The sequence below is a fragment of the Lepidochelys kempii genome, unplaced genomic scaffold (assembly GCF_965140265.1).
Source record: "Lepidochelys kempii isolate rLepKem1 unplaced genomic scaffold, rLepKem1.hap2 scaffold_117, whole genome shotgun sequence".
Taxonomy (NCBI): Eukaryota; Metazoa; Chordata; order Testudines; family Cheloniidae; genus Lepidochelys; species Lepidochelys kempii.
Window position 1 is genome coordinate 165,469 of NW_027333596.1, and position 26,586 is coordinate 192,054.

The 26,586-nt window shown below is 48.3% G+C and overlaps 2 protein-coding genes across 2 annotated transcripts in view; one reads left to right on the forward strand and one right to left on the reverse strand.

The window, feature by feature from the left end:
• The window catches only part of CCNDBP1 (cyclin D1 binding protein 1), a 45,623-nt gene that overhangs the window by 4,741 nt on the left and 14,296 nt on the right, over positions 1–26,586 (reverse strand). The window lies entirely within an intron of this gene.
• On the forward strand, positions 13,391–25,696 carry TGM5 (transglutaminase 5). The gene is given in 17 exon segments (XM_073326814.1): positions 13,391–13,627; positions 16,038–16,153; positions 17,235–17,363; positions 17,631–17,716; positions 17,718–17,815; positions 18,830–18,856; positions 18,859–18,936; positions 18,939–18,966; positions 19,701–19,804; positions 19,893–19,966; positions 20,139–20,304; positions 20,607–20,625; positions 20,744–20,919; positions 20,922–21,049; positions 21,176–21,280; positions 25,102–25,235; positions 25,459–25,696. Coding segments are annotated over 17 exon segments (1,941 nt in total). The 5' UTR covers positions 13,391–13,392.

Sequence of the window (26,586 nt, forward strand, 5' to 3'; positions counted from 1 at the left end):
CAAATTAGAGCTGGATTCTGTGGAGCTCCCTATGAAGGCTACATCATAAGTAAACTGGAAACAGGAGCTGTTGCAGGACACAGGCACACCCTTGGTAAACAATATAATCTTAGAGCCAGACCATGACACCTAGGCTCTGAGATCTACTTGTGCTGCCTGTGGGTTGGGGTGAATGGAATGAGTAGGTCTTGACCTACAAATACAAAGGGGCCTGAGCCTTGCTTACTTGCAAGAGAAGTTTTTCCCCTGGCTATGCTACTGCAGTTGTGGTCAATGGAGGCACTCAAGCTAGAAAGAAGGGACAGCCTGCAGAGCCTTCTTCATGAGGTGCCCTCAGCTTCAGCATCTGCTCTCCCACTATAGTGTGGATCAATTAGCCTGCAGGGCACAGCCTGAGCTCCCCCTCCTCTTACCCAGGCTGGGGTGGTGGTGGGAGTATGCAACCACAGCCAGCCATCCAGGTGCACTCTCTGCTGACCGAAGTACTGTACACACCCACAGCCAGCCACTCCAGGACTATGCTCGGAGCTGGTTCCCTAGTAGCTACCTCACAGAGGCTTTCCAAGGTTCAGAGCAATTCTGGCATGTTTTTAAATTTAGTTCTTCTATTCCTTTTCCCCTGCCTCGTCTGGCTTTTAGTCATCGGAGCTAGGCACAGTTCTCAATTTCCCCCCAAACAACAAACCATCCAGATTACCACAGACTTCACCATTCATTTAACTGCCTCTTATGGGTCTGTTTAGTCCCCTGCCAGGGGCCACCACTTGTTAGTTCTTAAGCTCTGCCCTCCCCAGGCTTACCTTCTTCCCAAAGGGCTTCTTGGTAGTTTTTTGCTTTCCACAACCTAGCTTGCCTGTGAAGGGCTCCTCTGCCAGCACACAGCAAACTATCTTATCTCTACTACAGCCTTTGCCAGGCCTATCTCAGAGGCCTAGAAATTTCCCCCTTATGAAGCTCTCCTAAATGTCTGCTCTACTCAGTTTATGTAATCATCTTCAATCCCACACAGCTGGGTAAGTCATTATAATTAGCACATTCAGCTGGGGGATATCTGCCAGGCCACAAGCCAGGTTGAGCCTAGCTTGCCCTAGAGGGCTAGCCAGTGACAGCTGTTTGTGGAGGAGAGGAATGTTGTTGGTTTTCAGTACTGGCAACCACAACATTTCAAAGATAATGAGTCAGGCTCCAAACTGCCCCCCACCCCCACACACCCCCAGGAGGATTTTTTAAACAAACAAACAAAAAGGGCAGATGTTAAAAAGCATCATGATTTTTAAGTCAATAAATTGTGAGGTGTTCCTTTGCCTTCTGAATCTTTAGGAAACACTCACTTCACATTTTCAAGCTTTACTCCATAACCATGAAGAAGCCTAGAAACTTTGTGGGTTTTTTTCTTCAAGATGAAAGTTGAAATTCTCCCAGTCACTTGGCGCCATTAGCTGGAACTATAACTAATACACTGGAAGTTGTGAGATATAATAAGATTTGTGAGAACTGGCAACACTGATTAGTTGATTATTTTTGGTTTGTGGGCATGAAGTAGCTGCTCCAAAGACTTTTAATATGACACTAGTTTTACTTTTGTCAAGAGGTACGTATAATGCAGATATCTGTGCAGCTTCAGGGTTCTACCTGGAACGGCAGCAGCAGCATGTTGGGCTGTCGCTTGCGGGAGCCAGTGCCCAGCCCGGGCAGCTCCCCTGGCGAGGCTGTACCGCCCCAAACCCTAGCCAGTGGGGCAGGCACCAGGCTCGCTGGCAGGCAGCAGCTGTCCATGGTCACCTTAGGGTGTTTGGGAGCCTGCTTGCATACATTAAGCTTCTATAATCCACAAGCTTTTTTTAGTTCTTGAAACCTAGGATTGTAACTCATTTATGTATCTGTTTACATACTTTCTTTATCCTTGTAAATAACTCTGGTTTCCTTTTCCTATTTAACAAAATCTTGATATATAGTTTGTTCTAGGATTGGCTACAAGCTGCAAACAGATCTCACACCAAAGACAAAAGGAATAGTTGACCTGCAGTAAGTGACTGCTCCTTTGAGACTGGGAGCAGCCAAGAATCACAACAGTATTCAGCTGTAAGGGACCATTCATCTCAAAGGTACAGTCGTCTGGGTGGCGTGATAGGGCAGAGTACCCATGGGGACTGTCTATGACTCCACATTAAGGCTGTTCTACTGCTTGAGGAGTTCACACTTGATAACTGGTTGGTGAAATCTAAGTACAGAACTCACAACCAGTTTGGGGTTTGTGCCCTGCCTCCTAGCAGTGCCCTGAGGCTGGTTCTCATGCTCAAATCACTGCGGGCAGCAATACACACCCCTCTGACAGGGAACAGCTGCCAAGGCCCTCTTCTCCTGCTCACCATGTCTCCCCTCCCTTCTGACAGCCTCTGCATCAGAGGCAAACTCCATGGCCTCACTTTGAGGCAGTACATAGCTCTGCCTCTAATTCCATCATGCCACATATCATGCATAATTCTCCTGCTTGGGACCTGTGCGCTGCTAACTCTGCATTCCTCTGTGTCTCCTTGTTCCCTTCTCCTCTGCTGCTCCCTATGTCTGGCACATGCTTCCTGGGCCCATACACCACAGAACTGCCATCTCTGCCTTCAAAGCATATCTCAAAATTTACTTCTTTGTAAAGCCTTCCTGCACGGGCCTGCTCTCCCACCCCAAGTGGTAAAAGCAAAAATAAGCTACCTCAAAATCAGTGTTACTCTCTCCACACACACACACTCCCACTTGGCCTGATATCATCTCCCCAGCAGCATGTTATATCTCAGGAATGTAGATTCCTCAGGGCAGAGATCAGGTCTTTGGTTTCAGTGTAAGAAACTGTGGATATCTATAGCACTACATAGAAGGGGGGTGGGTGGGGGTAGTGACAGGGGCAGTCCTACCCTGGTACTCAGAGGATGAGTTAGAAAGGCTCTGCTAAGTCATTTTCCATCTCTACTCTGTGCAACTTGTGGCTGCCTTCATGGGGTGTTTAATGCTATTTGGGAACTGAGTTAGCAGCAGATGCTGGTTTTATAGAAGAATCTACTGAAATTTGGGGAATTTTTATTTCCCTACTCTTGAATTCTAAGAGATGTGAATCCCCTTTGTCCTCAGAATTTCATTTGCCCTTCTTCCTTCTGGGCAGTTGGGCTTGCTCCAGCAGCTGCCACACCTCGCATGAGTTTATAACACTGCCAACCATCTGTGACAAAGTGAGCAGGTCAGTTGCAATACATGAAGGTTAATCAGTGATACTGCCCTGCCTTTGCCTGTGGTATTCAGAGCAGCATGCAGAAGTGAAGCAGATTCAGTCCGGCAGCACTAGTGTGAAGAGAACAAGAAAGATCACAGCCAAAGGTAGGTGCAGGCATTTCTATGTGATGTAGCAAGAGCACAAGCAGCCATGGGGTGATTCCCAAGAGGTACAGAAAGTGGGGAGAGTGGCAGCAAAATGGGAACTCAATGAGAAACAGCTTGAGGGGAAAAGGTTACATAGAAAATAACCAAGGCAGGAAGCCCAAAAGGCACTTGCTAGTTGTGAAGGAATCCCTGGCTCTATCAGCACTATCTAATTGGATTCAGAAGCCATCCTGTAGCTGTCCCAGCTTCTACCGGGGGAAAAACAGTAGCAAGTCACCTGCCCCAGGCATCGCTTTCTGTGTGTGCCATTAGAGATGTTTTAAAACCAGTTAGTTTAACTCCAAGCCAAAGGAACACTTACTGTTAGATTGAAAAGTAAAAATGAGGGGCCAAGTGCTTTCCTGACTCACTAACTTCAGGGGGCCAGGCAAGCGCTGAACCCTTGATAGAAGACTTTCCTTCAGGCAATGGCCATTTGGTCAGTATCCACAGAACACGGGATTAGGCAGGTATGGTGGTGGGGTTGAGGCATACCAGCCAGGGAAGAGGCAAAAGTCGCTTGATATAGGCTGACTGCAGAGGTACAACAGCTGTGTGAACTGCCCCATTCATCTCAGAGGGAGATTAATTCTGAACCATACTGTCAATACTGCTAGCTATCTCACTGCAGGTAATTTAGCAGAAATATCCACCTACTCTGGTATTGGGAGAAGTGCTCTAGGAATTTTGGGTGCAACTCCTTCTCCACCAGCCTGACGCACAGTTTATCCACAGTTTCTTACACTGAAACCAAAGACCTGATCTCTGCCCTGAGGAATCTACATTCCTGAGATATAACATGCTGCTGGGGAGATGATATCAGGCCAAGTGGGAGTGTGTGTGTGTGGAGAGAGTAACACTGATTTTGAGGTAGCTTATTTTTGCTTTTACCACTTGGGGTGGGAGAGCAGGCCCGTGCAGGAAGAGGGAAGTACAAGGGTGAGAGCGCGTTCCCAAGAACACACTGATTCCATCCCCCCAGATCCCTTTATATTTAACTTAAGCATTCCAGGCAAATGCAGGTGTGGAGGCCTTTCAGAGAGAGAGAGGGAGGGCATGCCTGAGATGTCATTTCCCATCTAATGGGGTGCAGCTACTTGGAATTTTACCCTGCAGTTTGTTTACTGGCAGCCAGTGTAGACTCAGAGTCCAAAGGACTCTTGCTAGTTCTTGCTCAGGCGGCAGGCAGCCACATTGTAAGCCAGCTAGTGGGAGAATCTGAGCAATCTTTGGGCTAAATCCTAGGCAGAGTACGTTGCAGTGGCACAGACTAGAGGTAACAATCTTGGTCAGAGGTTCTCAAACTGTGGTCCACGGACAGTTCCCTCTAAGGTGCGTGCCTGGGTGGCTGCACACAAAAGAATGAAGGGCCACCCACCTAATTAGTGGGCTCCACTAATTAGGTGCCTGGACCCTGAAGAAGATGCACATGTAAGGTGAGGTGATGGCCTTGGGGGGAAATAGGGGGTAGGTGGGAGGGGGAAATGGGTTGAGAAGAGGAGGTGTGGGGAATTTGGGACTGTTAGGGGGCTTATTCCTTCACCCACTTACTTCCCTGGTCCTTCTCGCATGAACAGAGAGCAACAATACCTGAAGTCCAAAGGTGCAAACAATTCGATGTTTATTGGGGTGAACTTCCAGCAAGCATGATTCTAGTTTCCTTCCTTAGTACCCTCCTTCCCAGCTCTGACACCACAGAGCCTTACACCTGTGTTCCTGTTCCCATGCCTGCCCTTAGCCAAACATGATTCCAATTTTCCCACCCCCATTCCCTGTTCTCATTTCCCCCTTTTAGCAAAACACGATTCCAATTTCCTTACCCCCCCCCATTCCCTGTTCCCATTTCCTCCCTCCCCCCCCCCCACCTCCACTTCCTGATTGACTGGAGACTATATAGTAAAACTTGACAGGTTTCAGAGTAACAGCCGTGTTAGTCTGTATTCGCAAAAAGAAAAGGAGTACTTGTGGCACCTTAGAGACTAACCAATTTATTTGAGCATAAGCTTTCGTGAGCTACAGCTCACTTCATCGGATGCATAATGTGGAAAGTTTAGAAGATCTTATTATATACACACAAAGCATGAAAAAAATACCTCCTCCCACCCCACTCTCCTGCTGGTAATAGCTTATCTAAAGTGATCACTCTCCTTACAATGTGTATGATAATCAAGGTGGGCCATTTCCAGCACAAATCCAGGTTTTCTCACACACCCCCGCCCCCCCCCTACACACACAAATTCACTCTCCTGCTGGTAATAGCTTATCCAAAGTGACCACTCTGCTTACATTGTGTATGATAATCAAGGTGGGCCATTTCCAGCACAAATCCAGGGTTTAACAAGAATGTCTGGGGGGGGGTAGGAAAAAACAAGGGGAAATAGGCTACCTTGCATAATGACTAAGCCACTCCCAGTCTCTATTCAAGCCTAAGTTAATTGTATCCAATTTGCAAATGAATTCCAATTCAGCAGTTTCTTGCTGGAGTCTGGATTTGAAGTTTTTTTGTTGTAAAATAGCGACTTTTATGTCTGTAATTGCGTGACCAGAGAGATTGAAGTGTTCTCCAACTGGTTTATGAATGTTATAATTCTTGACATCTGATTTATGTCCATTTACTCTTTTACGTAGAGACTGTCCAGTTTGACCAATGTACATGGCAGAGGGGCATTGCTGGCACATGATGGCATATATCACAGTGGTGGATGTGCAGGTGAACGAGCCTCTGATAGTGTGGCTGATGTTATTAGGCCCTGTGATGGTGTCCCCTGAATAGATATGTGGGCACAGTTGGCAACGGGCTTTGTTGCAAGGATAGGTTCCTGGGTTAGTGGTTCTGTTGTGTGGTATGTGGTTACTGGTGAGTATTTGCTTCAGGTTCGGGGGCTGTCTCTAGGCAAGGACTGGCCTGTCTCCCAAGATTTGTGAGAGTGTTGGGTCATCCTTCAGGATAGGTTGTAGATCCTTGATGATGTGCTGGAGGGGTTTTAGTTGGGGGCTGAAGGTGACGGCTAGTGGCGTTCTGTTCTTTTCTTTGTTAGGCCTGTCCTGTAGTTGGTGACTTCTGGGAACTCTTCTGGCTCTATCAATCAATAGAGTGGCCACTATGGATGTAGAAACCCTCTACACCAACATTCCACACAAAGATGGACTACAAGCCGTCAAGAACACTATCCCCGATAATGTCACGGCTAACCTGGTGGCTGAACTTTGTGACTTTGTCCTTACCCATAACTATTTCACATTTGGGGACAATGTATACCTTCAGATCAGCGGCACTGCTATGGGTACCTGCATGGCCCCACAGTATGCCAACTTTTTTATGGCTGATGTAGAACAACGCTTCCTCAGCTCTCGTCCCCTAACGCCCCTACTCTACTTGCGCTATATTGATGACATCTTCATCATCTGGACCCATGGAAAAGAAGCCCTTGAGGAATTCCACCATGATTTCAACAATTTCCATCCCACCATCAACCTCAGCCTGGTCCAGTCCACACAAGAGATCCACTTCCTGGACACTACAGTGCTAATAAACGATGGTCACATAAACACCACCCTATACCGGAAACCTATTCTACCTACATGCCTCCAGCTTTCACCCTGACCACACCACATGATCCCTCGTCTACAGCCAAGCTCTGCGATACAACCGCATTTGCTCCAACCCCTCAGACAGAGACAGACACCTACAAGATCTCTATCAAGCGTTCTTACAACTACAATACCCACCTGCGGAAGTGAAGAAACAGACTGATAGAGCCAGAAGAGTTCCCAGAAGTCACCTACTACAGAACAGGCCTAACAAAGAAAATAACAGAATGCCACTAGCCGTCACCTTCAGCCCCCAACTAAAACCCCTCCAGCACATCATCAAGGATCTACAACCTATCCTGAAGGATGACCCAACAGTCTCACAAATCTTGGGAGACAGGCCAGTCCTTGCCTACAGACAGCCCCCGAACCTGAAGCAAATACTCACCAGCAACCACATACTACACAACAGAACCACTAACCCAGGAACCTATCCTTGCAACAAAGCCCGTTGCCAACTGTGCCCACATATCTATTCAGGGGACACCATCACAGGGCCTAATAACATCAGCCACACTATCAGAGGCTTTGGATTCTTTGACCATGGGATGGTGTTCCATGAAGGAGGAGTGCTGGGCAGAGACGGGCTCCACCTTACGAAGAGAGGGAAGAGCATCTTTGCGAGCAGGCTGGCTAACCTAGTGAGGAGGGCTTTAAACTAGGTTCACTGGGGGAAGGAGACCAAAGCCCTGAGGTAAGTGGGAAAGTGGGATACCGGGAGGAAGCACAGGCAGGAATGTCTGTGAGGGGAGGGCTCCTGCCTCATACTGAGAATGAGGGGCGATCAGCAGGTTATCTCAAGTGCTTATATACGAATGCACAAAGCCTTGGAAACAAGCAGGGAGAACTGGAGGTCCTGGTGATGTCAAGGAATTATGACGTGATTGGAATAACAGAGACTTGGTGGGATAACTCACATGACTGGAGTACTGTCATGGATGGTTATAAACTGTTCAGGAAGGACAGGCAGGGCAGAAAAGGTGGGGGAGTAGCACTGTATGTAAGGGAGCAGTATGACTGCTCAGAGCTCCGGTACGAAACTGCAGAAAAACCTGAGTGTCTCTGGATTAAGTTTAGAAGTGTGAGCAACAAAGATGATGTCGTGGTGGGAGTCTGCTATAGACCACCGGACCAGGGGGATGAGGTGGATGAGGCTTTCTTCCGGCAGCTCGCGGAAGCTACTAGATCGCATGCCCTAGTTCTCATGGGTGACTTTAATTTTCCTGATATCTGCTGGGAGAGCAATACAGCAGTGCATAGACAATCCAGGAAGTTTTTGGAAAGCATAGGGGACAATTTCCTGGTGCAAGTGCTAGAGGAGCCAACTAGGGGGGGAGCTTTTCTTGACCTGCTGCTCACAAACTGGGAAGAATTAGTAGGGGAAGCAAAAGTGGATGGGAATCTGGGAGGCAGTGACCATGAGTTGGTTGAGTTCAGGATCCTGACACAGGGAAGAAAGGTAAGCAGCAGGATACGGACCCTGGACTTCAGGAAAGCAGACTTCGACTCCCTCAGGGAACGGATGGGTAGGATCCCCTGGGGGACTAACATGAAGGGGAAAGGAGTCCAGGAGAGCTGGCTGTATTCAAGGAATCCCTGTTGAGGTTACAGGGACAAACCATCCCGATGTGTCGAAAGAATAGTAAATATGGCAGGCGACCAGCTTGGCTTAACGGTGAAATCCTAGCGGATCTTAAGCATAAAAAAGAAGCTTACAAGAAGTGGAAGGTTGGACATATGACCAGGGAAGAGTATAAAAATATTGCTCGGGCATGTAGGAATGAAATTAGGAGGGCCAAATCGCACCTGGAGCTGCAGCTAGCGAGAGATATTAAGAGTAACAAGAAGGGTTTCTTCAGGTATGTTGGCAACAAGAAGAAAGCCAAGGAAAGTGTGGGCCCCTTAATAAATGAGGGAGGCAACCTAGTGACAGAGGATGCGGAAAAAGCTAATGTACTCAATGCTTTTTTTGCCTCTGTCTTCACGAACAAGGTCAGCTCCCAGACTGCTGCGCTGGGCATCACAACATGGGGAATAGATGGCCAGCCCTCTGTGGAGAAAGAGGTGGTTAGGGACTATTTAGAAAAGCTGGACGTGCACAAGTCCATGGGGCCGGATGAGTTGCATCCGAGAGTGCTAAAGGAATTGGCGGCTGTGATTGCAGAGCCATTGGCCATTATCTTTGAAAACTCGTGGCGAACGGGGGAAGTCCCGGATGACTGGAAAAAGGCTAATGTAGTGCCAATCTTTAAAAAAGGGAAGAAGGAGGATCCTGGGAACTACAGGCCAGTCAGCCTCACTTCAGTCCCCAGAAAAATCATGGAGCAGGTCCTCCAAGAATCAATCCTGAAGCACTTACATGAGAGGAAAGTGATCAGGAACAGTCAGCATGGATTCACCAAGGGAAGGTCATGCCTGACTAATCTAATCGCCTTCTATGATGAAATTACTGGTTCTGTGGATGAAGGGAAAGCAGTGGATGTATTGTACCTTGACTTTAGCAAAGCTTTTGACACGGTCTCCCACAGTATTCTTGTCAGCAAGTTAAAGAAGTATAGGCTGGATGAATGCACTATAAGGTGGGTAGAAAGTTGGCTAGATTGTCGGGCTCAACGGGTAGTGATCAATGGCTCCATGTCTAGTTGGCAGCCGGTGTCAAGTGGAGTGCCCCAGGGGTCGGTTCTGGGGCCAGTTTTGTTCAATATCTTCATAAATGATCTGGAGGATGGTGTGGATTGCACTCTCAGCAAATTTGCGGATGATACTAAACTGGGAGGAGTGGTAGATACGCTGGAGGGAAGGGATAGGATACAGAGGGACCTAGACAAATTGGAGGATTGGGCCAAAAGAAATCTGATGAGGTTCAATAAGGACAAGTGCAGGGTCCTGCACTTAGGACGGAAGAACCCAATGCACAGCTACAGACTAGGGACCGAATGGCTAGGCAGCAGTTCTGCGGAAAAGGACCTAGGGGTGACAGTGGACGAGAAGCTGGATATGAGTCAGCAGTGTGCCCTTGTTGCCAAGAAGGCCAATGGCCTGTTGGGATGTATAAGTAGGGGCACAGCGAGCAGATCGAGGGACGTGATCGTCCCCCTCTATTCGACATTGGTGAGGCCTCATCTGGAGTACTGTGTCCAGTTTTGGGCCCCACACTACAAGAAGGATGTGGATAAATTGGAAAGAGTCCAGCGAAGGGCAACAAAAATGATTAGGGGTCTGGAACACATGACTTATGAGGAGAGGCTGAGGGAACTGGGATTGTTTAGTCTGCGGAAGAGAAGAATGAGGGAGGATTTGATAGCTGCTTTCAACTACCTGAGAGGTGGTTCCAGAGAGGATGGTTCTAGACTATTCTCAATGGTGGAAGAGGACAGGACAAGGAGTAATGGTCTCAAGTTGCAGTGGGGGAGGTTTAGGTTGGATATTAGGAACAACTTTTTCACTAGGAGGGTGGTGAAACACTGGAATGCGTTGCCTAGGGAGGTGGTGGAATCTCCTTCCTTAGAAGTTTTTAAGGTTAGGCTTGACAAAGCCCTGGCTGGGATGATTTAATTGGGGATGGGTCCTGCTTTTGAGCAGGGGGTTGGACTAGATGACCTACTGAGGTCCCTTCCAACTCTGATATTCTATGATTCACCTGCACATCTACCAATGTGATACATGCCATCATGTGCCAGCAATGCCCCGCTGCCATGTTCATTGGTCAAACTGGACAGTCTCTACGTAAAAGAGTAAATGGACATAAATCAGATGTCAAGAATTATAACATTCATAAACCAGTAGGAGAACACTTCAATCTCTCTGGTCACGCGATTACAGACATGAAAGTCGTTATTTTACAACAAAAAAACTTCAAATCCAGACTCCAGCGAGAAACTACTGAATTGGAATTCATTTGCAAATTGAATACAATTAATTTAGGCTTGAATAGAAACTGGGAGTGGCTTAGTCATTATGCAAGGTAGCCTATTTCCCCTTGTTTTTTCCTACCCCCCCCCCAAAAGACGTTCTTGATAAACCCTGGATTTGTGCTGGAAATGGCCCACCTTGATTATCATACACATTGTAAGGAGAGTGATCACTTTAGATAAGCTATTACCAGCAGGAGAGTGGGGTGGGAGGAGGTATTTTTTTCATGCTTTGTGTGTATATAATAAGATCTTCTAAACTTTCCACAGTATGCATCCGATGAAGTGAGCTGTAGCTCACGAAAGCTTATGCTCATACAAATTGGTTAGTCTCTAAGGTGCCACAAGTACTCCTTTTCTTTTTATAGTAAAACTTGTTCTGCTTTGCTATACCTTAACCAATCATTTTCCTGAAATTTAACTAACCAATCCTAACATATTGTAACATGATTATGTAACCAATTATATCTCACCACCTTAATTAGTTTACACCCAGCAAAATTAATTATACAGCAGACAGGAACAATCACAGAACCAGACAGAGATTATACAGACAAACAATAGCAAAGTGGGAACTATAATGACAAAACAATACAGAAGTGTGGATTTCACATCCCAGCTATTGATAAGTGAGTTCTTGCCAGACAGGATGCTATCAAACTAAGTTTCCTTTTACATCTTCTAGGCACTTCCCTTTCTCTGGAGGTGATAGGCATTATCAGGACAGGATTGTATTCCTAACAGCCCAATAGCACCTTATTTCAATGTGACTAGTTTGGAATGTGAGGATGTGACCGGTCGCTTCCCAGCTTATGGCTGCCTCTGCTGCTTAGCCAAAGGCCTTAGCTTAAGAACAGGGCTTCAGACTGTCACAGTAAGAGAAGGACCTTACACCGGCAGACAGTGATTTTGATTCTTTCTTTTATACCTCTATAACTAGCCAAGTGATAAGAATACACCTAAATTCTTAGAATACAGGCCTTTACAGACAGGCCTGAATATCTATATTCTAACAGGGACATGCAGAGCTGCGGTGGCCAGAGAAAGAGGCGACTTTCCCCAGCTCCAGTGCTGTGGCTTCCGGGGCGAGATGGTCCTCCTTCCCAGCCCCAGCTCAGGGGCTGCCACAGCAGGGGAGAGACCCCCGTCCTTCCGTGGCCCAGCTCGGGGGCTGCCATGGCGGGGGAAAGAGGGCACATCCATTGCATTAGAAAGGTAAGACTACTGATATTAAAATATGAGTTGTGTGCTTTTATTTGTAGAACAAAAAACGTTAATTATTATAGGGGGTTTTTATATAGTGCTTTTACCCAAAGTGCTTTACAATAGTGAGCTAACAGTACAAACAACATTTGGAAAGATCATTAAGTGGTCCACCAAGACCCTCAGCAATTTTCAAGTGGTCCATGAAAAAAAAAGTTTGAGAACCACTGCTCTTGGTGTTTGTGAGTCCAAGAGCAGAGCTTAGGCTAATAAGACTGTGACAGACATCTCTGAGTGAGAGGGTGGTTATGAACTTTGCCAGAGCCTCAAAATTATTTTGCCAGTCAGCCTCCATCCTCTCCACCTTGAGCTTAAACTGCCTGACTTTTGTCCAGGTAACTATCTCTGCAACACAGTAGGCAAGTAAGGAAGTAAGTCCAACTGGAGTCTGATTTAGAGACAGAACTGAATAGCCACACCATACTGATTACATCACTCTGTATCGCTTCACAGTCCCCGTTCCCTTCCCCCGCCCCCCACCAGCATTTTCATGTAGATGGTGAAAAGGAAGGGGGAAAACCCAGACTGAAGCAAGCCTGTGGGAGCTGACAGCTGGAAAGCCTCAGCAAGGAAGAGCGGTCACCCACTGGGATCACTCCAAAAGAAACAAGATCACCTCTAAGGTGACTCCTTCAACTCCACCCAGGGCCTATAGATGTGTCAATATCACACGATGATCAATGGTATCAAAGGCTGCTGAAAAATCTCACAGAATTAGTCAAGACATCCCCTCTCTGTCTATTGCCACGAGGAGACTGTCAGCTATGGAGACCAACAGTGTCTATCTAGCATGCATGGTCTGGCCTGGAACATGAGCAAACTGGAGGATGTCAGATGCTGTTCATGTTGGACTCCCTCAGTGATCTTTCCTAGGCAGGCAAGGCCACAGATGGGTGATAACTGGCAAGGACATCATAAGATACCTATGGGGGCCATACAGAGGAGAGATCACCTTGGCACAGTGGCTGTATGGCCTATCTTGGCCTTATCCCAATGGTATACAAGTGCCTAGTGGTACAGGTAAACACCAGTTCTCCACATTTGAGTGTCCCCACCCCCTCTTTACACGCAAAGACATTGTTCTAATCAGGAATCTCTTGTTCTCCTATGGTTCTTAAAACACTATGAACTCCTATGGGGCTGAATAATAAAATGATTCCTTAATTATTCACAAAAGACATCAGGGCAAGGATATTAGATTCTGGAAAGCAATTGTAGGATTATGGAATGGAATGAGGCTGGTTCAATGGGACTGAAGAAACCCCACTTAGTCCTAGGGCTAGAAGTTGCATTCACAGACTTCCAATGCTACAGAAACAACCTGCAACCCTGGACAGCAGAGAACACCACTAAGCGCTTGGTGGTGACGGGAGGGCAGCCATTCACCATCACTCTGCACTTCCAAGCCTGAGGATACCAGCCGGGAGCAGACACCATCCTCCTCATCACAGAGACTGGTAAGAGCTAGGACAGCCCCTGCAGAGATCAAGGAAGGGGAACCCTCCTAGCATAAGAAATAACCCCTGCTAAAGAACCCTGCCTGCCCTCCCGTAAGTGACTGAGAGGGACATAGAGAGCCCAGCCCAGCAGCTAGATGCTGACGTCAGGAACTGGAACTAAGGCTGAGGCCAGGAGCATAGCTGAGTTCAAGGCAGGAGGAGGGCTAGGAACAAGCAGGCTCAGGAGTAGTCACAGCTCAGCTGAGGATAAATACAGCGTGAGCAGCTGCTGGGCTTAAGAGCCCATCTGCTGACATTTCCAACCAATCAGGCAGTGTAACCACTCATGCAGCCTACTATAGGCCAGCTGCACTCATTAGGTTGCCTAGAGGTTTGCTCTGCTTCAGGCCAGATTCCTGACAAACACTGGGTCTGCCTGCCCCCTCCCCCATGTAATTTCAGTAGGTGCAAGGGGGTTCTGAATCCAACACAAGCATTCTGTCTTATTAGGATATGTTTAACCTTCCGTCTATCTGCCAAAGGGCCCTGACCTGACAGGTCATCCAGAACACAAGCTATATTCTCTTTGGCCAGGTCAGGCCTCAGGAGTAGCTGGAGGGCAGCCTGTGCATCAAACAGTCCCAGCTCCATGGAAGTCTCCTTGTCTGCTCCAGCCAGTGCAGTCATCGGGCAGTTTCTTCTGAAGATTCACATTGACTCTGGTACAGGTCACATCCCCTCCTACCAGTTGGGGGAGTTCATCCTGCTCTTTAATGCTTGGTGCCCAGGTATGTGGCTTGCCATTGGGTGGTTCTAACTTGTCTGTGCTGAGCCCAGGACAAACAAAAGGGATGTCTCTCCACCGAGGTACTTCTCAGTGACTTCAGCCAGCATGGACCTTCCCACAGGGTTTCCTGATCCCCTGTACAGCCCATCCAGTCCCAAGAGCCCACATCTCTTCCGGATGCTAACCCCAGAGAACAGTGTTCTGTGTTTGTACAGTGCCAAGCACGCGGTCAATGCTACCACACTCAAACCACAACAAGCAATTAATCCCAGTCTGAGGGAGGCTCTGACCCCTCTGACACAGGCAGAGACACAGCTAATAAACACGTCACCTGAGAGAGTTTAAAACCTAGTAGTGAATGTTTTTCCCTTTGAATGTGTCTGTATTCTCCTGGGGAAGGAACACTGTGCTAGTGCGACACAAACAGCCTCTCAGGGCCTTTAGAGCTATCCCAATTGCTTCTTCCCATGAGCCTCTCAGTGTGAGAGGAGTAGACAGTTCAGTGCCCTGGGATGCACATCCATTGGACCTGCTCCTTAATGTGGTAAGGACACATTTTAATAGTGCAGTGACTCCAGCATGGGAATGGAAAGCTTACCATTCCTAGCTCCCCATTAATGCTACTGTCAGGGTGAGTTCTGAAGAGCTTTGATACTAAAGAACTCATGATCTATGGAAGCAGCATTGGCAGAAAGAGAAAAGCCAGAAAGGAGGCAGTTTCTGTATTTTCACAGCTATGTTAAATGAAGGGGGGTGGGTAGCTCCCTTTTATGGACACCCAGCCAGCCAGTTAGCTATAAAACCCCTGTTAGGAGCTGTTCTCTAATTGCTTTACCTGTAAAGGGTTAACAAGCCCACAGGTAAAAAGAAAGGAGTGGGCACCTGACCAAAAGAGCCAATGGGAGGACTATAACTTTTTAAAATTGGGGAAAAAAGCTTCCCTGTGTCTGTGTATTGTTGTTCCCCAGGAAAGAGGGAGCAGTTATGCGGTAAGAAGCTTTAAGTCAAGTATGAAAAACCATCAATTCATACCTTGAACCTACTTATCTGAAACCCAAAATATATAAGCAGATCAGAAATGTCTAGAAAGATGCAATTAGGTTTTATTTTTTATTTTGTAAGGCTTGTGGACTCCTCTGTGCTAACCCCAATGCTTTTGTTTTGTTTGTAACCTTTAAGCTGAACCCCAAGAGAGCTATCTGAACGCTTAATTTTTGTAACTGGGTTTTTTAAATCTAGCAAAAGCCTAAGTTCCAGATGTATTTTCTTTCTTTTTGTTTTTAATAAAATTTACCCTTTATTAAGAACAGGATTGGATTTTTGGTGTCCTAAGAGGTTTGTGCATGTGTTGTTTAATTAGCTGGAGGCAACAGCTAATTTCCTTTGTTTTCTTTCTCAGCTCTTCCCTGGAGGGGGGGTGAAAGGGCTTGAGGGTACCCCACAGGAAGGAATTCCCAAGTGCATGGTGGCAGCATCAACCCATCCAAGGTCAGAGAGAAGCTGTGACCTTGGGAGTTTAATACCAGCCTGGAGTGGCCAGTATTAATTTTTAAAATCCCTGCGGGCCCCCATCTTATGCACTCGAAGTGCCAGAGTGAAGGATCAGCCTTGATAACAGCGTTTCGTGTTCCAATTTTTCAGCTGGTGATATGTATTTAGCAATTCCTGGAAGGCAGGAATATGTAATGAATGACTATGGCTTAATCTACCAGGGAAACAAGAACTGGATCCATCCCTATCCTTGGAACTATGGACAGGTAAACTGGGCCTTCCCAGCAGCCTCTTTGGGATGGAACCCATGTTCTTATCTGTTACAAGGACAAAACTTGTCGCCAGCTCCCCTTGCTAAATGAGGCTTGCTGCTCCAGCTCCTCACTTTGGGATCATTCGGCTCTGCCACTTGTGAGCACACATGCAGAGGCCCGGGGGTGGCCAGCTCTGGCTCCTGGAGTAATATGTGGCCTATAACTGCCCTTGTCTGTAATGTGGAGATTAGGTGCACAGAAGTTCCAGCGTACAATATTCCCTCTTGATCTGAGCAGCCTGCTGCAATAAGCTCCACTTTACACAAATTAGGTGTGGCACTTGGTCTTCCAGAAGACGCTAATGCAGCCCCTTTTGTCACTCAAAGATTGGACATTTCACCTGGCCCAAGCATGGACTCCACTGCTATCTTTGGGGAAAAACAGGACCTTCTCAGAGCATATGCTGACAGAGCCAGATCCCTGGCCCCTCTTTTAGCTGCACTGTATGCAGAGAGTGCAATGGGGTGTGGCTGGAGCAGGGGGCAGTCTTTGTCTAGCAGAGCCATCTCTGTGAGGCATCATTTAAAGCAGGCTTTTTTAAACCTGAAGTTAAACTGGGAGCCCAAATAGCCCCCCCAACCCCAGGACTGAGGGAATGGAAGGGTGGCTTAGTCCCAAACAGAGTTCAGCTGTAACTGAGGATCTAGACCTCAGAAGAGTGAGAAGCTATGGGTCACTGTGCTGCAGGGGTGCTCATGCACTGCAGCAAGAAGGCTATGGGTCGCTGTGCTGCAGATACTCTGCATTTGGAGGGCTATAGGATTAAACATGCAGATGGAATTCTCAAGGGAAAATTTTAGTTGAAAAAAACTACACCATGACCCTTCACATTTGTGCCACACAAAGCTCTTCCAGCTGCTGCTCTCTGGCTAAGGAAGCGAAGAAGCATCTCGGTGTATATGAAGGGCTAGGCATATTTAATACAGAACATGGGAAGCAGGTCTCTATAACTCCTGTTGTGTAAATGACTAGGTCTCGTTTCACAGGCAGAAAGGCATGGTGCTAAGACGTGTCTCTTTCTTTCCTCTCTCAGTTTGAGGAGGATACTGTGGATATCTGTCTGAAGCTACTGGACAGGAGCTTAAACTTCCAGTGTGACCCAGTCAAAGAGTATTCCTTAGGAAATAATCCCATATACATCAGTAGGGTGGTGAGCGCTATGGTAAGTGAAGGATTAATCATACTTACTTCCTTATCCATCACTGTACAGACACAGAACTCACAAAAGTCTTTTCTGCCACTCTAGTAGCGGCTACATGTCCCCTTCATGCCTTGCCAGGACAACTGTGTCATCCCCACAATGGGCTGTGGCTGCATCCAGGAGATGTTGTGATTCACCATAAGATGCCCATGATGTGCCCCATCTATGCATGCCAAAGAACTTTCTAGGCTGCAGTCTGCGGGTTCTGGTATCCCTGCTTCCTTCCAGATCAACAGCAATGTTGACAGCGGGATTCTAGAAGGGAACTGGAGCAAAGATTACTCCAGCTGCATCTGCCCATCTGAGTTGAATGGCAGTCGTCATACTGAGACAGTGGGATGCTGCAGGAGGTCAACCAGTTAAATATGGGCAATGCTGGGTCTTTGCAGTTGTGATGTGCACAGATAGGGCGAGTGGACACTGAAGGGTATGTACATAAAATTAAAATTCATGTTAACTCTGGGGATTAGCTCAGAAAGAATGAGAAACGAACATCCAACTATATAAAATGTGTTTATAACACAGCTCATTGCCACAATCCAAGGGAAGCAGGAGAGTCTGGGAGGTTGGGAATAAAACAGAGTTTCTCACCACTGAGCCATTCATTCACATCCAACCCACCGTGGCAAAGACTGATGTTCTTCACTGTCCTCTAATTGGTAATGTCAGCAAAGAGGCCAGGGACTAGATGGATGATGGAGATTGAACAGGCATCTTCCCGGAGGAATCCAGGCACACGGCAAAAGGCTGTGAGCAAGCCTGCACTGCTGCTACCCAGGCTGGGGATAGACTGGGTTCCAGGTCTGTGAATCTCACATTGTATGAGGAGAAAAACCCTTACTTTCAACTCTTCAAATTCTCAGTAAAAGCCAGGAGAAGAAACTAGCACGTGGCTTTACAGACTGAGGGCTCTGCGTGCCACATACAAGGCAGGCTCCATGAGATACAGACTGACTTCAAAAATAACTTGGTTAGATGCTTCAGTCCTAGTAGCTGTGGCTGCTTTTCATGGCCACAGTCACCAGCTAACCACACGTACCCTAGAGAATAGGCCTCGGAAATGCAATGAGCTGAAGGGAACTAAGGCACACAGCAGTTCTGACGCAGCAGAGGGCTGTTACACCTGCACTAACCCCAACACGACAGTCTCCCTCTGGGAGAAGCAGCTCAGAGTTCACTGGAGAGGCAGCACTCGAAACCCATTACCACCCTAGATGGCAAGCTCCCAGAGAAGTTAGTTGATTCATACACAAACTGAAGGGAGATTTCAGGTCCACCTGCTCCTCAGTGCTGGCTGTTGTGACTCTCTCATTACGGGTAAAGCACAGAGATGGGGTCATGTCTATTCAGTCACAGGCTATGGGGTCCTATGGGGCCTGGGGATCAGCACTACCCCAGCAGCTGTAACTTTCCTCTCCCTTTCCCAGTGATGAGATGCCTGGGGATCCCAACCCGCACCTTACCAACTTTGAGTCAGGCCACAAGAAAGACAGCAACCTGATTATTGACAAGTTCTGTGATACCACAGGCAGGATCCTGGCTCTGACAGCAAGGACAGTGTGTGGTGAGATCGGCTCTGGCTGCAGGTCCCTGTATTCAGCTCTGGGATGGACAGGCTAGGCTACACCCTCCCAGATAGCCCAGGAATGGAAGGGGCCCGCTTTCTTCCTCTGCTCCATCCCTCTGGCCCCCTAGGATAACTGCAACTCAGAAGAACACTTCAGGGCTGCAGAAAAGTCTTTCAGAACAACAACAACGAATGCTGTTGCAATCGAAGCCTGGGAGAAGCAAACACCACCCCCCCCCCACACACACAGCAAGAAGTTGGGGGGGGGGACGACGGGACAGTATGGGATCATCTTCACTGGCATTGCAGCACCCACCTCACTCCCTTCCCTCAGCTTGGGCACTTCTTTGCAACTGAATTTAACTGACCTGAATGTTGCAAGGTGACAAGGAGCTGCCTAGTTGACACAGCAGCAGGGGCGCTGGAACAATTTGTATAGGGGGAGTGCTAAGAGCCATTGCAACGATCTGTAAATCCTGTAAATGATGGAAACCATTCCAGCACCTATGCACAGCAGCATGGACCTTCCTGGCTCCCACATGCAGCTTGGTAACATGGCCGCTTTCGGCTCCCACATGCAGCACAACGGCTCCCCAGGGCCTCACCCTGGCGCAGTGACTCACATGTGCCACACCCTAGAGGGGCAGTTCCTCCAGCTCCCAAGGGCCTCATACAGCAATCACATAAAAATTATCTGCAAAGCAAATCCTTGTCTCTATTTCCTCCTGTAGGAACTTCCATGTCTGGAATGAGTGCTGGATGGCACAAAGGAACCTGCCCCCAGGATACTCAGGGTGGCAGGTACTGGATGCAACTCCTCAGGAAACTAGCAATGGTAAAGGCTGGTCTCCTCTCTGTCTGGTCCTTATGCACAGGCGCTTCAGCTCTGCAAGAGCCTGGCTCACTTTGCTTCCTCTCTGTAGGGGTGTACTGCTGTGGTCCTGCCTCTGTCATAGCCATCAGAGAAGGGGACCTGAACCTCTGTTACGATCATAGAATATCAGGATTGGAAGGGACCTCAGGAGGTCATCTAGTCCAACCCCCCTGCTCAAAGCAGGACCAATCCTCAATTTTTGCCCCAGATCCCTAAATGGCCCCCTCAAGGATTGAACTCTCAACCCTGGGTTTAGCAGGCCAATGCTCAAACCACTGAGCTATCCCTCCCACACTGTATGTTCTCCATGGTGAAAGCCGACTGCATTGCCTGGCTTGCCTATGGAGCAAGGAAGGAAATACTTCACGGGGACACGCACTCTATTGGGAACCACATCAGTACCAAGAGCACTGGGAGCGACGAGTGCGAGGCTATCACCAATAGCTATAAGTACAAGGAAGGTACAGAAACACCCAGCCCAGGCTGCTCTTCCAGCATTAGCCACAGTACAAGGACAGGCTTGCACAGTGGTATAATACAACAAACCGATTTGCAAACTGAGCTGGGAAGGCATCTATATCTCACTTAGCTGGCAGAAAGTGTCAGCTGTAGGGAAAGGAGATCTGAGGCCTTAGAGATTGTTCAACCTAGACTGGGCCTCAGCCTCTTTTCCTTTGTTACGGATGGTTGGACATTTTTCCAGACCAGCTCTGCTGAGTTTATGAAGAGCAAAGTACCAGCGCTGTTTCTCTCTTCAAACCAGCTCCTAGGAGGAAAGGCGGGTGTATGTGAAGGCCTGTGCCCAGGCACAGCACAAACCAATGAGAAGTCCTAGCACAGCAGGGCCCAACAGGCTCCTGCCAGGAGCCCTGAGATTCTCACCGGCTCCACCCACCCCAGGAACCATAACCAGGAGCCACGGAAAGTGGCACAAACCTATCTGAAATTTAAACTCGCTGAGTCCCCTGAAATTGGTCAGGACATCAAGTTGATCCTGCTAGCTTGTAACCTGACTTTTGAGTACAAGAATGTAAAGCTGAGTGTGAGTACCCAGTCCATGCTGCACAATAGCACCCCCCACCTCCCTTCTGGCAGGACACACTGTACATCACTTTCCATCCCAAAGAAGGTAATTTTCATTGCTGCTCCAATCTTGGTGCAGGGCCCATCGGGACACTGCATGGGCTCAGGAAGTCAGCCCACCAGGCACTGGGGAGCATCAGTGGAGCCCAGAGTGCCTGGCCTACAGCTCTGTGAATATCTGTTCTGTTTGTAGAGAAGATCATTCCATGGACGATCTCATACCCCTACTACAGGAACCATCTGCCCTAGACAAGCTGGTTCAGGTCACTGCCATGGGGGGAGGAGAACACCACCTGGGAGAAGCTGCTCATGAAAAAGATCACCACCCTGGCTTACCCTGCTATCCTCATTAATGTATGGCAGTCTTGTGTAGTTAATTGTTTCCCCTAGGGGCTGAAAGCCAGGGCCACGCAGGGTTGAGAGGGAAAGGAAAGCAGGGAGAACTTCTCCTTTAGAAAGGAAGCTCTGTCTCTGGAGCTCTTGCAGGGAATGGAGAACCCCCACCAAATGCTGCTCTTCCAGAAGACAGGGAAGACTGTCTGCTGCCCACTGTGGATTATGCTGAGCTTCCATCCATCTAGCCTGACGGAGAGTCTATCATTACTAGCACGCCCACTGTACATGTTCACTGCCTCCAGAAGAGAGGGGAGCAGCAATATCCACATTTTATCATTTAGGAACTGGGACTTGTCCCCAGACAGTTGGCAGTCCGTGGGTAACTGGGGTTAGAGTTGGGAAGTTCCTGGCACCCACCCATGGATGACATCTCTCTCTGACTCAAAAGAGTCTGAAATACCTCATCTGACTATTCCTATCCATCTGCTGCTATTGCTGCTGATCCAATCACAAGCCCACCTGGTTGTGCCCACTGTACAGAAATGGGTGAGCAGCTGCTGACATCAGCAAGATGAAGGGCACTGCAAGCTCAGCACAGCCAGCCATCAGTGCTCTAGAGACAGGACAACACTGGTTACGTTTACACTGCAAATAAACCCCTCGGGCTGGCCTGTGCCAGCTGACTCAGGTTTGGGCTAATGTGCTATTTAATTACAGCGTAGACTGTTAGGTTCAGGCTGGACCTGACCTCTGGGACTCTCCCCCAACACAGGGTCCTAAAGCTCAGGTTCCAGCCTGAGCCCTAACACCTACACTGCAATTAAACAGCCCCTTAGCCCAAGCCTCGCAGGCCCAAACCAGTCAGCATGGCTACGGTGTTTAACTGCAGTGTAGACATACCAACTGACAAGCCACTAGCCCTATTGGCTCATCTGCCTTTAGTAAATGTGGACCTCCAGTGGCCAGCATGTGAATAGCAAATAGCACAGCATATAGAGAATTTTTAATACATTATTTTCATTTGTAACTTCATTAATTTTTCCATTGGTGAAATGGTATGGGGTATGTATACAGAACAAAAAAACCCTGTAGCTGCAAGTCTCACAGCCCAGCTCTGCAGATTTGGGCTCATGCCATAGTACTAAAAATAGCCACGTGACATTCCAGCTCAGGCTCTGAAACCCAGGGAGAGAGGTGGTTTTCAGAACATGAACTGGAATGTTTACACAGTTATTTTTAGTGTCACAGTATGAGCCCTACAAGCCCAAGTCTGCACACTTGGCCTCTGAGGGTATGTCCACACAGCAACTGCACACCCACAGTTGGCCCATGCTAGCTGACTCAGGCTAGGGCTGCAGGGCTGTTCCATTGCTCTGTAGACTTCTGGGCTCAGGCTAGAGCCAGGCTCTAGGGCCCTGTGGAGTGGGAGGGTCCCAGAGCTCAGGCTCCAGCCCAAGCCCAGAAGCCTACATAGCAATGAAACAGCTCTGTAGCCCGAGCCCTGCTACCCCAAGCCAGCGGGCATGGACCAGCCGCGGGTTTTTCTTTGCTGTGTAGACATACCTTGAGACTCACTGCTCACTTGTTGTGTAGACATACCCTTAATGTCCACTGAAAGACTCTCTTGGTTTCTTTGGACAGGATTTGCATACCCTCCAACAGCTGAGACACAGAAGGGGGTAGTTAAGCTTCAGCTCATGCTCCCCTGAAGCTGGCCACAGCCCTGTGCAGCATGGGAAGAAGTTTTTAATGGTTCTAGGCGGAATAGAGAATGATAAGCTGGAGGCAGCTGCTTAGATTATAGGAACAGGGCTGAGGCAGCCATGAATGTTAAAAGAAGCTGCATTTCCGACTCCTCTGCCTTAGTCCCAGCTAACAAATGCTGCAATAGTGGGGGCAGGCTGGCACTGGAGCACAGCATCTGTCCCCACCTCAAGCTGGGTCACATCAGAGCAGAGATCTATACAGAGCATATGGTGAGGATGAAGATCTGACACATTTTTAGATGCACCCAGGAAAGTACCTCAGAAAGCAAGAGGAAGAATGGTCTAGGAATTAGGACACTAGCCTGAGACTTAAAGACCCAACTTCAGTTCCCTGCTCTGCCACAGACTTCTGCCTCATAGAATCTACAGCCTTGAGTTAGTTGCCCTGCCCCCCAAAGGGAGTTAGACAGATGTCTCCACTCAGGATTCACAGCTAAGCACCCTCTCCTGGAGTTAGTCACCTAAGCCAGGTCAGCCCTTCCTGCAAAAAACAAACCAAAAAAGAGAGGTACTGGTGGTGCCTGCCCCCGCCCCCTTATGCCAAATAGCCTAGGAGTTAGAGCACGGACCTGGGATGTCGGAGACCTGGATTTCAGTGTGCAGCTGCAGGATCCATACAGCATCCCCTGGCTTGCTGCACACTAGCACTCTGTGAGACAAGCCCTAACAGACATCAATTGCAGCTGAAGAGTGTGAAACTGACCTCACTTTGTATGAGCCACTCATTTGGAGCAGGAAAAGCCAGATCCCGAGAGAGAAGGGAAATTTCTGCAGTTGCTCACAGCGACTATAAGGGGACAGATATACCCCATCACTGTAGCATTGCTCAGCCTGGCCCCTCCCAGCACTTACACCCCTTATAAGATGGTTACATGGCCCTATGGTTACAAGGCTTACCCTGAACAAGCCGTGAACCAAGTTGGGAACCCCTGCCCTAGATGGAATATGTGGCTTGGAAATGACTTCTCAACTCTTGAGCCAGGAATGGGCCAGGTCAGCATTCATTCCCCTCTGATGACTTCAGAGGCCTGTATTAGAGCTGGTGCGCTGTCCAGTTCCTAGTGGGACAGGTGTCCACATGGCATTTTATACCAATTGGTGATCTCAGCAGGGAGGCCAGGGCTGAAAGGGAAAGAGACTGAACTCCCTTCTGTTCCCTGTCATAGAATCATAGAATATCATGGTTGGAAGGGACCCCAGAAGGTCATCTAGTCCAACCCCCTGCTCGAAGCAGGACCAATTCCCAGTTAAATCATCCCAGCCAGGGCTTTGTCAAGCCTGACCTTAAAAACCTCTAAGGAAGGAGATTCTACCACCTCCCTAGGTAACGCATTCCAGTGTTTCACCACCCTCTTAGTGAAAAAGTTTTTCCTAATATCCAATCTAAACCTCCCCCACTGCAACTTGAGACCATTACTCCTCGTTCTGTCATCTGTTACCATTGAGAACAGTCTAGAGCCATCCTCTTTGGAACCCCCTTTCAGGTAGTTGAAAGCAGCTATCAAATCCCCCCTCATTCTTCTCTTCTGCAGGCTAAACAATCCCAGCTCCCTCAGCATCTCCTCATAACTCATGTGTTCCAGTCCCCTAATCATTTTTGTTGCCCTTCGCTGGACTCTCTCCAATTTATCCACATCCTTCTTGAAGTGTGGGGCCCAAAACTGGACACAGTACTCCAGATGAGGCCTCACCAATGTCGAATAGAGGGGAACGATCACGTCCCTCGATCTGCTCGCTATGCCCCTACTTATACATCCCAAAATGCCATTGGCCTTCTTGGCAACAAGGGCACACTGCTGACTCATATCCAGCTTCTCGTCCACTGTCACCCCTAGGTCCTTTTCCGCAGAACTGCTGCCTAGCCATTCGGTCCATGTCAGGAGAGCCCCTCCAGCCATGGGATGGTCATGCAGGCAGAGGGTGGTATGGGAGAAGCTTGCTCTGCACTCTGTATGTTGTTGCTCGGCTGGATGAAGGACCATGGCACCAAATCACATTTAAGGCAATAATCCCCTAAGCACCTGCCCTTCTCTTTTACAGCCATATGAAGTGCATTCTGGCCTCTCTCTTCAGGTCTTGACGCCGGTTGTGGAGAAGCAACCATTTGCTCTCCAAGTGGTAATTGCCAATCCCCTCTATGAGCCGGTGGCAGACTGTGTCCTTACTGTGGAAGGCGGGGGCCTGCTCAAAGAACAGCTCAGCACTGAGTAAGTAATCGGTATTTTCTTCTGCGTGGCTGCTCAGAGAGATGGGTCATAGGATCTCTGGGGTCTATTCCCCCACCACGTGTGCCTAGCTCTTATCATTGGGAATTCAGTCCCCAATGAGGGGAGGAAATAGAGCTGCTGAGTTATCAGTGGAGAGAGGGTCAAATCTGGTGGGAACACTGGCTTCCAGGAAAGCTGGGGAAACAGCAGAGTAGGAGGCAAGAATAGCAGCCAGCAAGGGGAGCGGAGGACAGGGCTGGGAAGAGCAGGTATTTTACGTGAAGTCACCATTATTTCCGCTATTTAGCATGGGAGCCCTCAGACCCCAAGAAAGGACCAGTATCACTTTCCAAATCATCCCCTTCAAGAGCAGCCAAAGGCAGCTCCAAGTAAACTTCAAGAGCAACAAAGTTCAGGGATATCAAAGGGTACAAGGCTCTCAAGGTGGCACCCACCAGTAGATTTTAACAACTCCATGATCATAGCTGTGCAGCCTGAAATGAAATTCACAGAGAAGGAGCGCAAACTCCCCACACAGTAATGCAACAGCAGGAAGTATCCGAATCAGGAGAATGACTTTTCACCACAGTAGCTACTGGAGCACAAGGAAAGCGCTAAGGTTAAGTCCATATCCATGCAAGGCTCCTGCTAGGTAGTACATTGGTGCAGCAGCTCCTAAGCTCCTGTGGGTGCCCGGCCCTGTACCGCAGTGGCTGTTTAAGGCCAGATGAGCTGGGACAGCAGAACCTGCTGCTACAGTCCATTCTTTTGAATTAACAACAAAATACTGCAATCCTATCAGTCTCCATTGCCGGCTTGGTTATAACACAAATAGACTCCTATCAGAGGAGCCTGCTTCCTCCAAGTTCTGGCTAAGGGTGCTAGGCAGTAGGAGCTACGGCACGGCAAGCCTGGCACGGCACGGCCCTGTGGGTAACTAAATCTTGATGCAACATTTGAGTGCTCTTGAAGCTGGGGTCTGTTCTTATTCAGACTCCGTGGTTATGGAGAACCTGGAGCAAATGGGAAGTACAAGGACAGAAAGGGGCACACTGAACAGCTCTGGATCCAGGATCAACTTCCTGCCCAAGGAACTGACTTACTCTTTGTGGCACTAGTAACTTACAGGAGAAGTTTTGTCAGGTTGAACCAGCCACTGACTTTCCCAACCACCATTGTCCTACAATTGGCTAAGAGCTGTAAAGCACTTGTGGGGTCCTCAGATGGAAAGTGCCAGAGTCTTATTATTAAAACTTAAACCATCATTTGATGGCAACATCACAGCACCAAAAGTCCCTTGATTCTCACTTGTTGCTTTCCCCCACACCAGCCTTTAAATATGCTGGGGTCA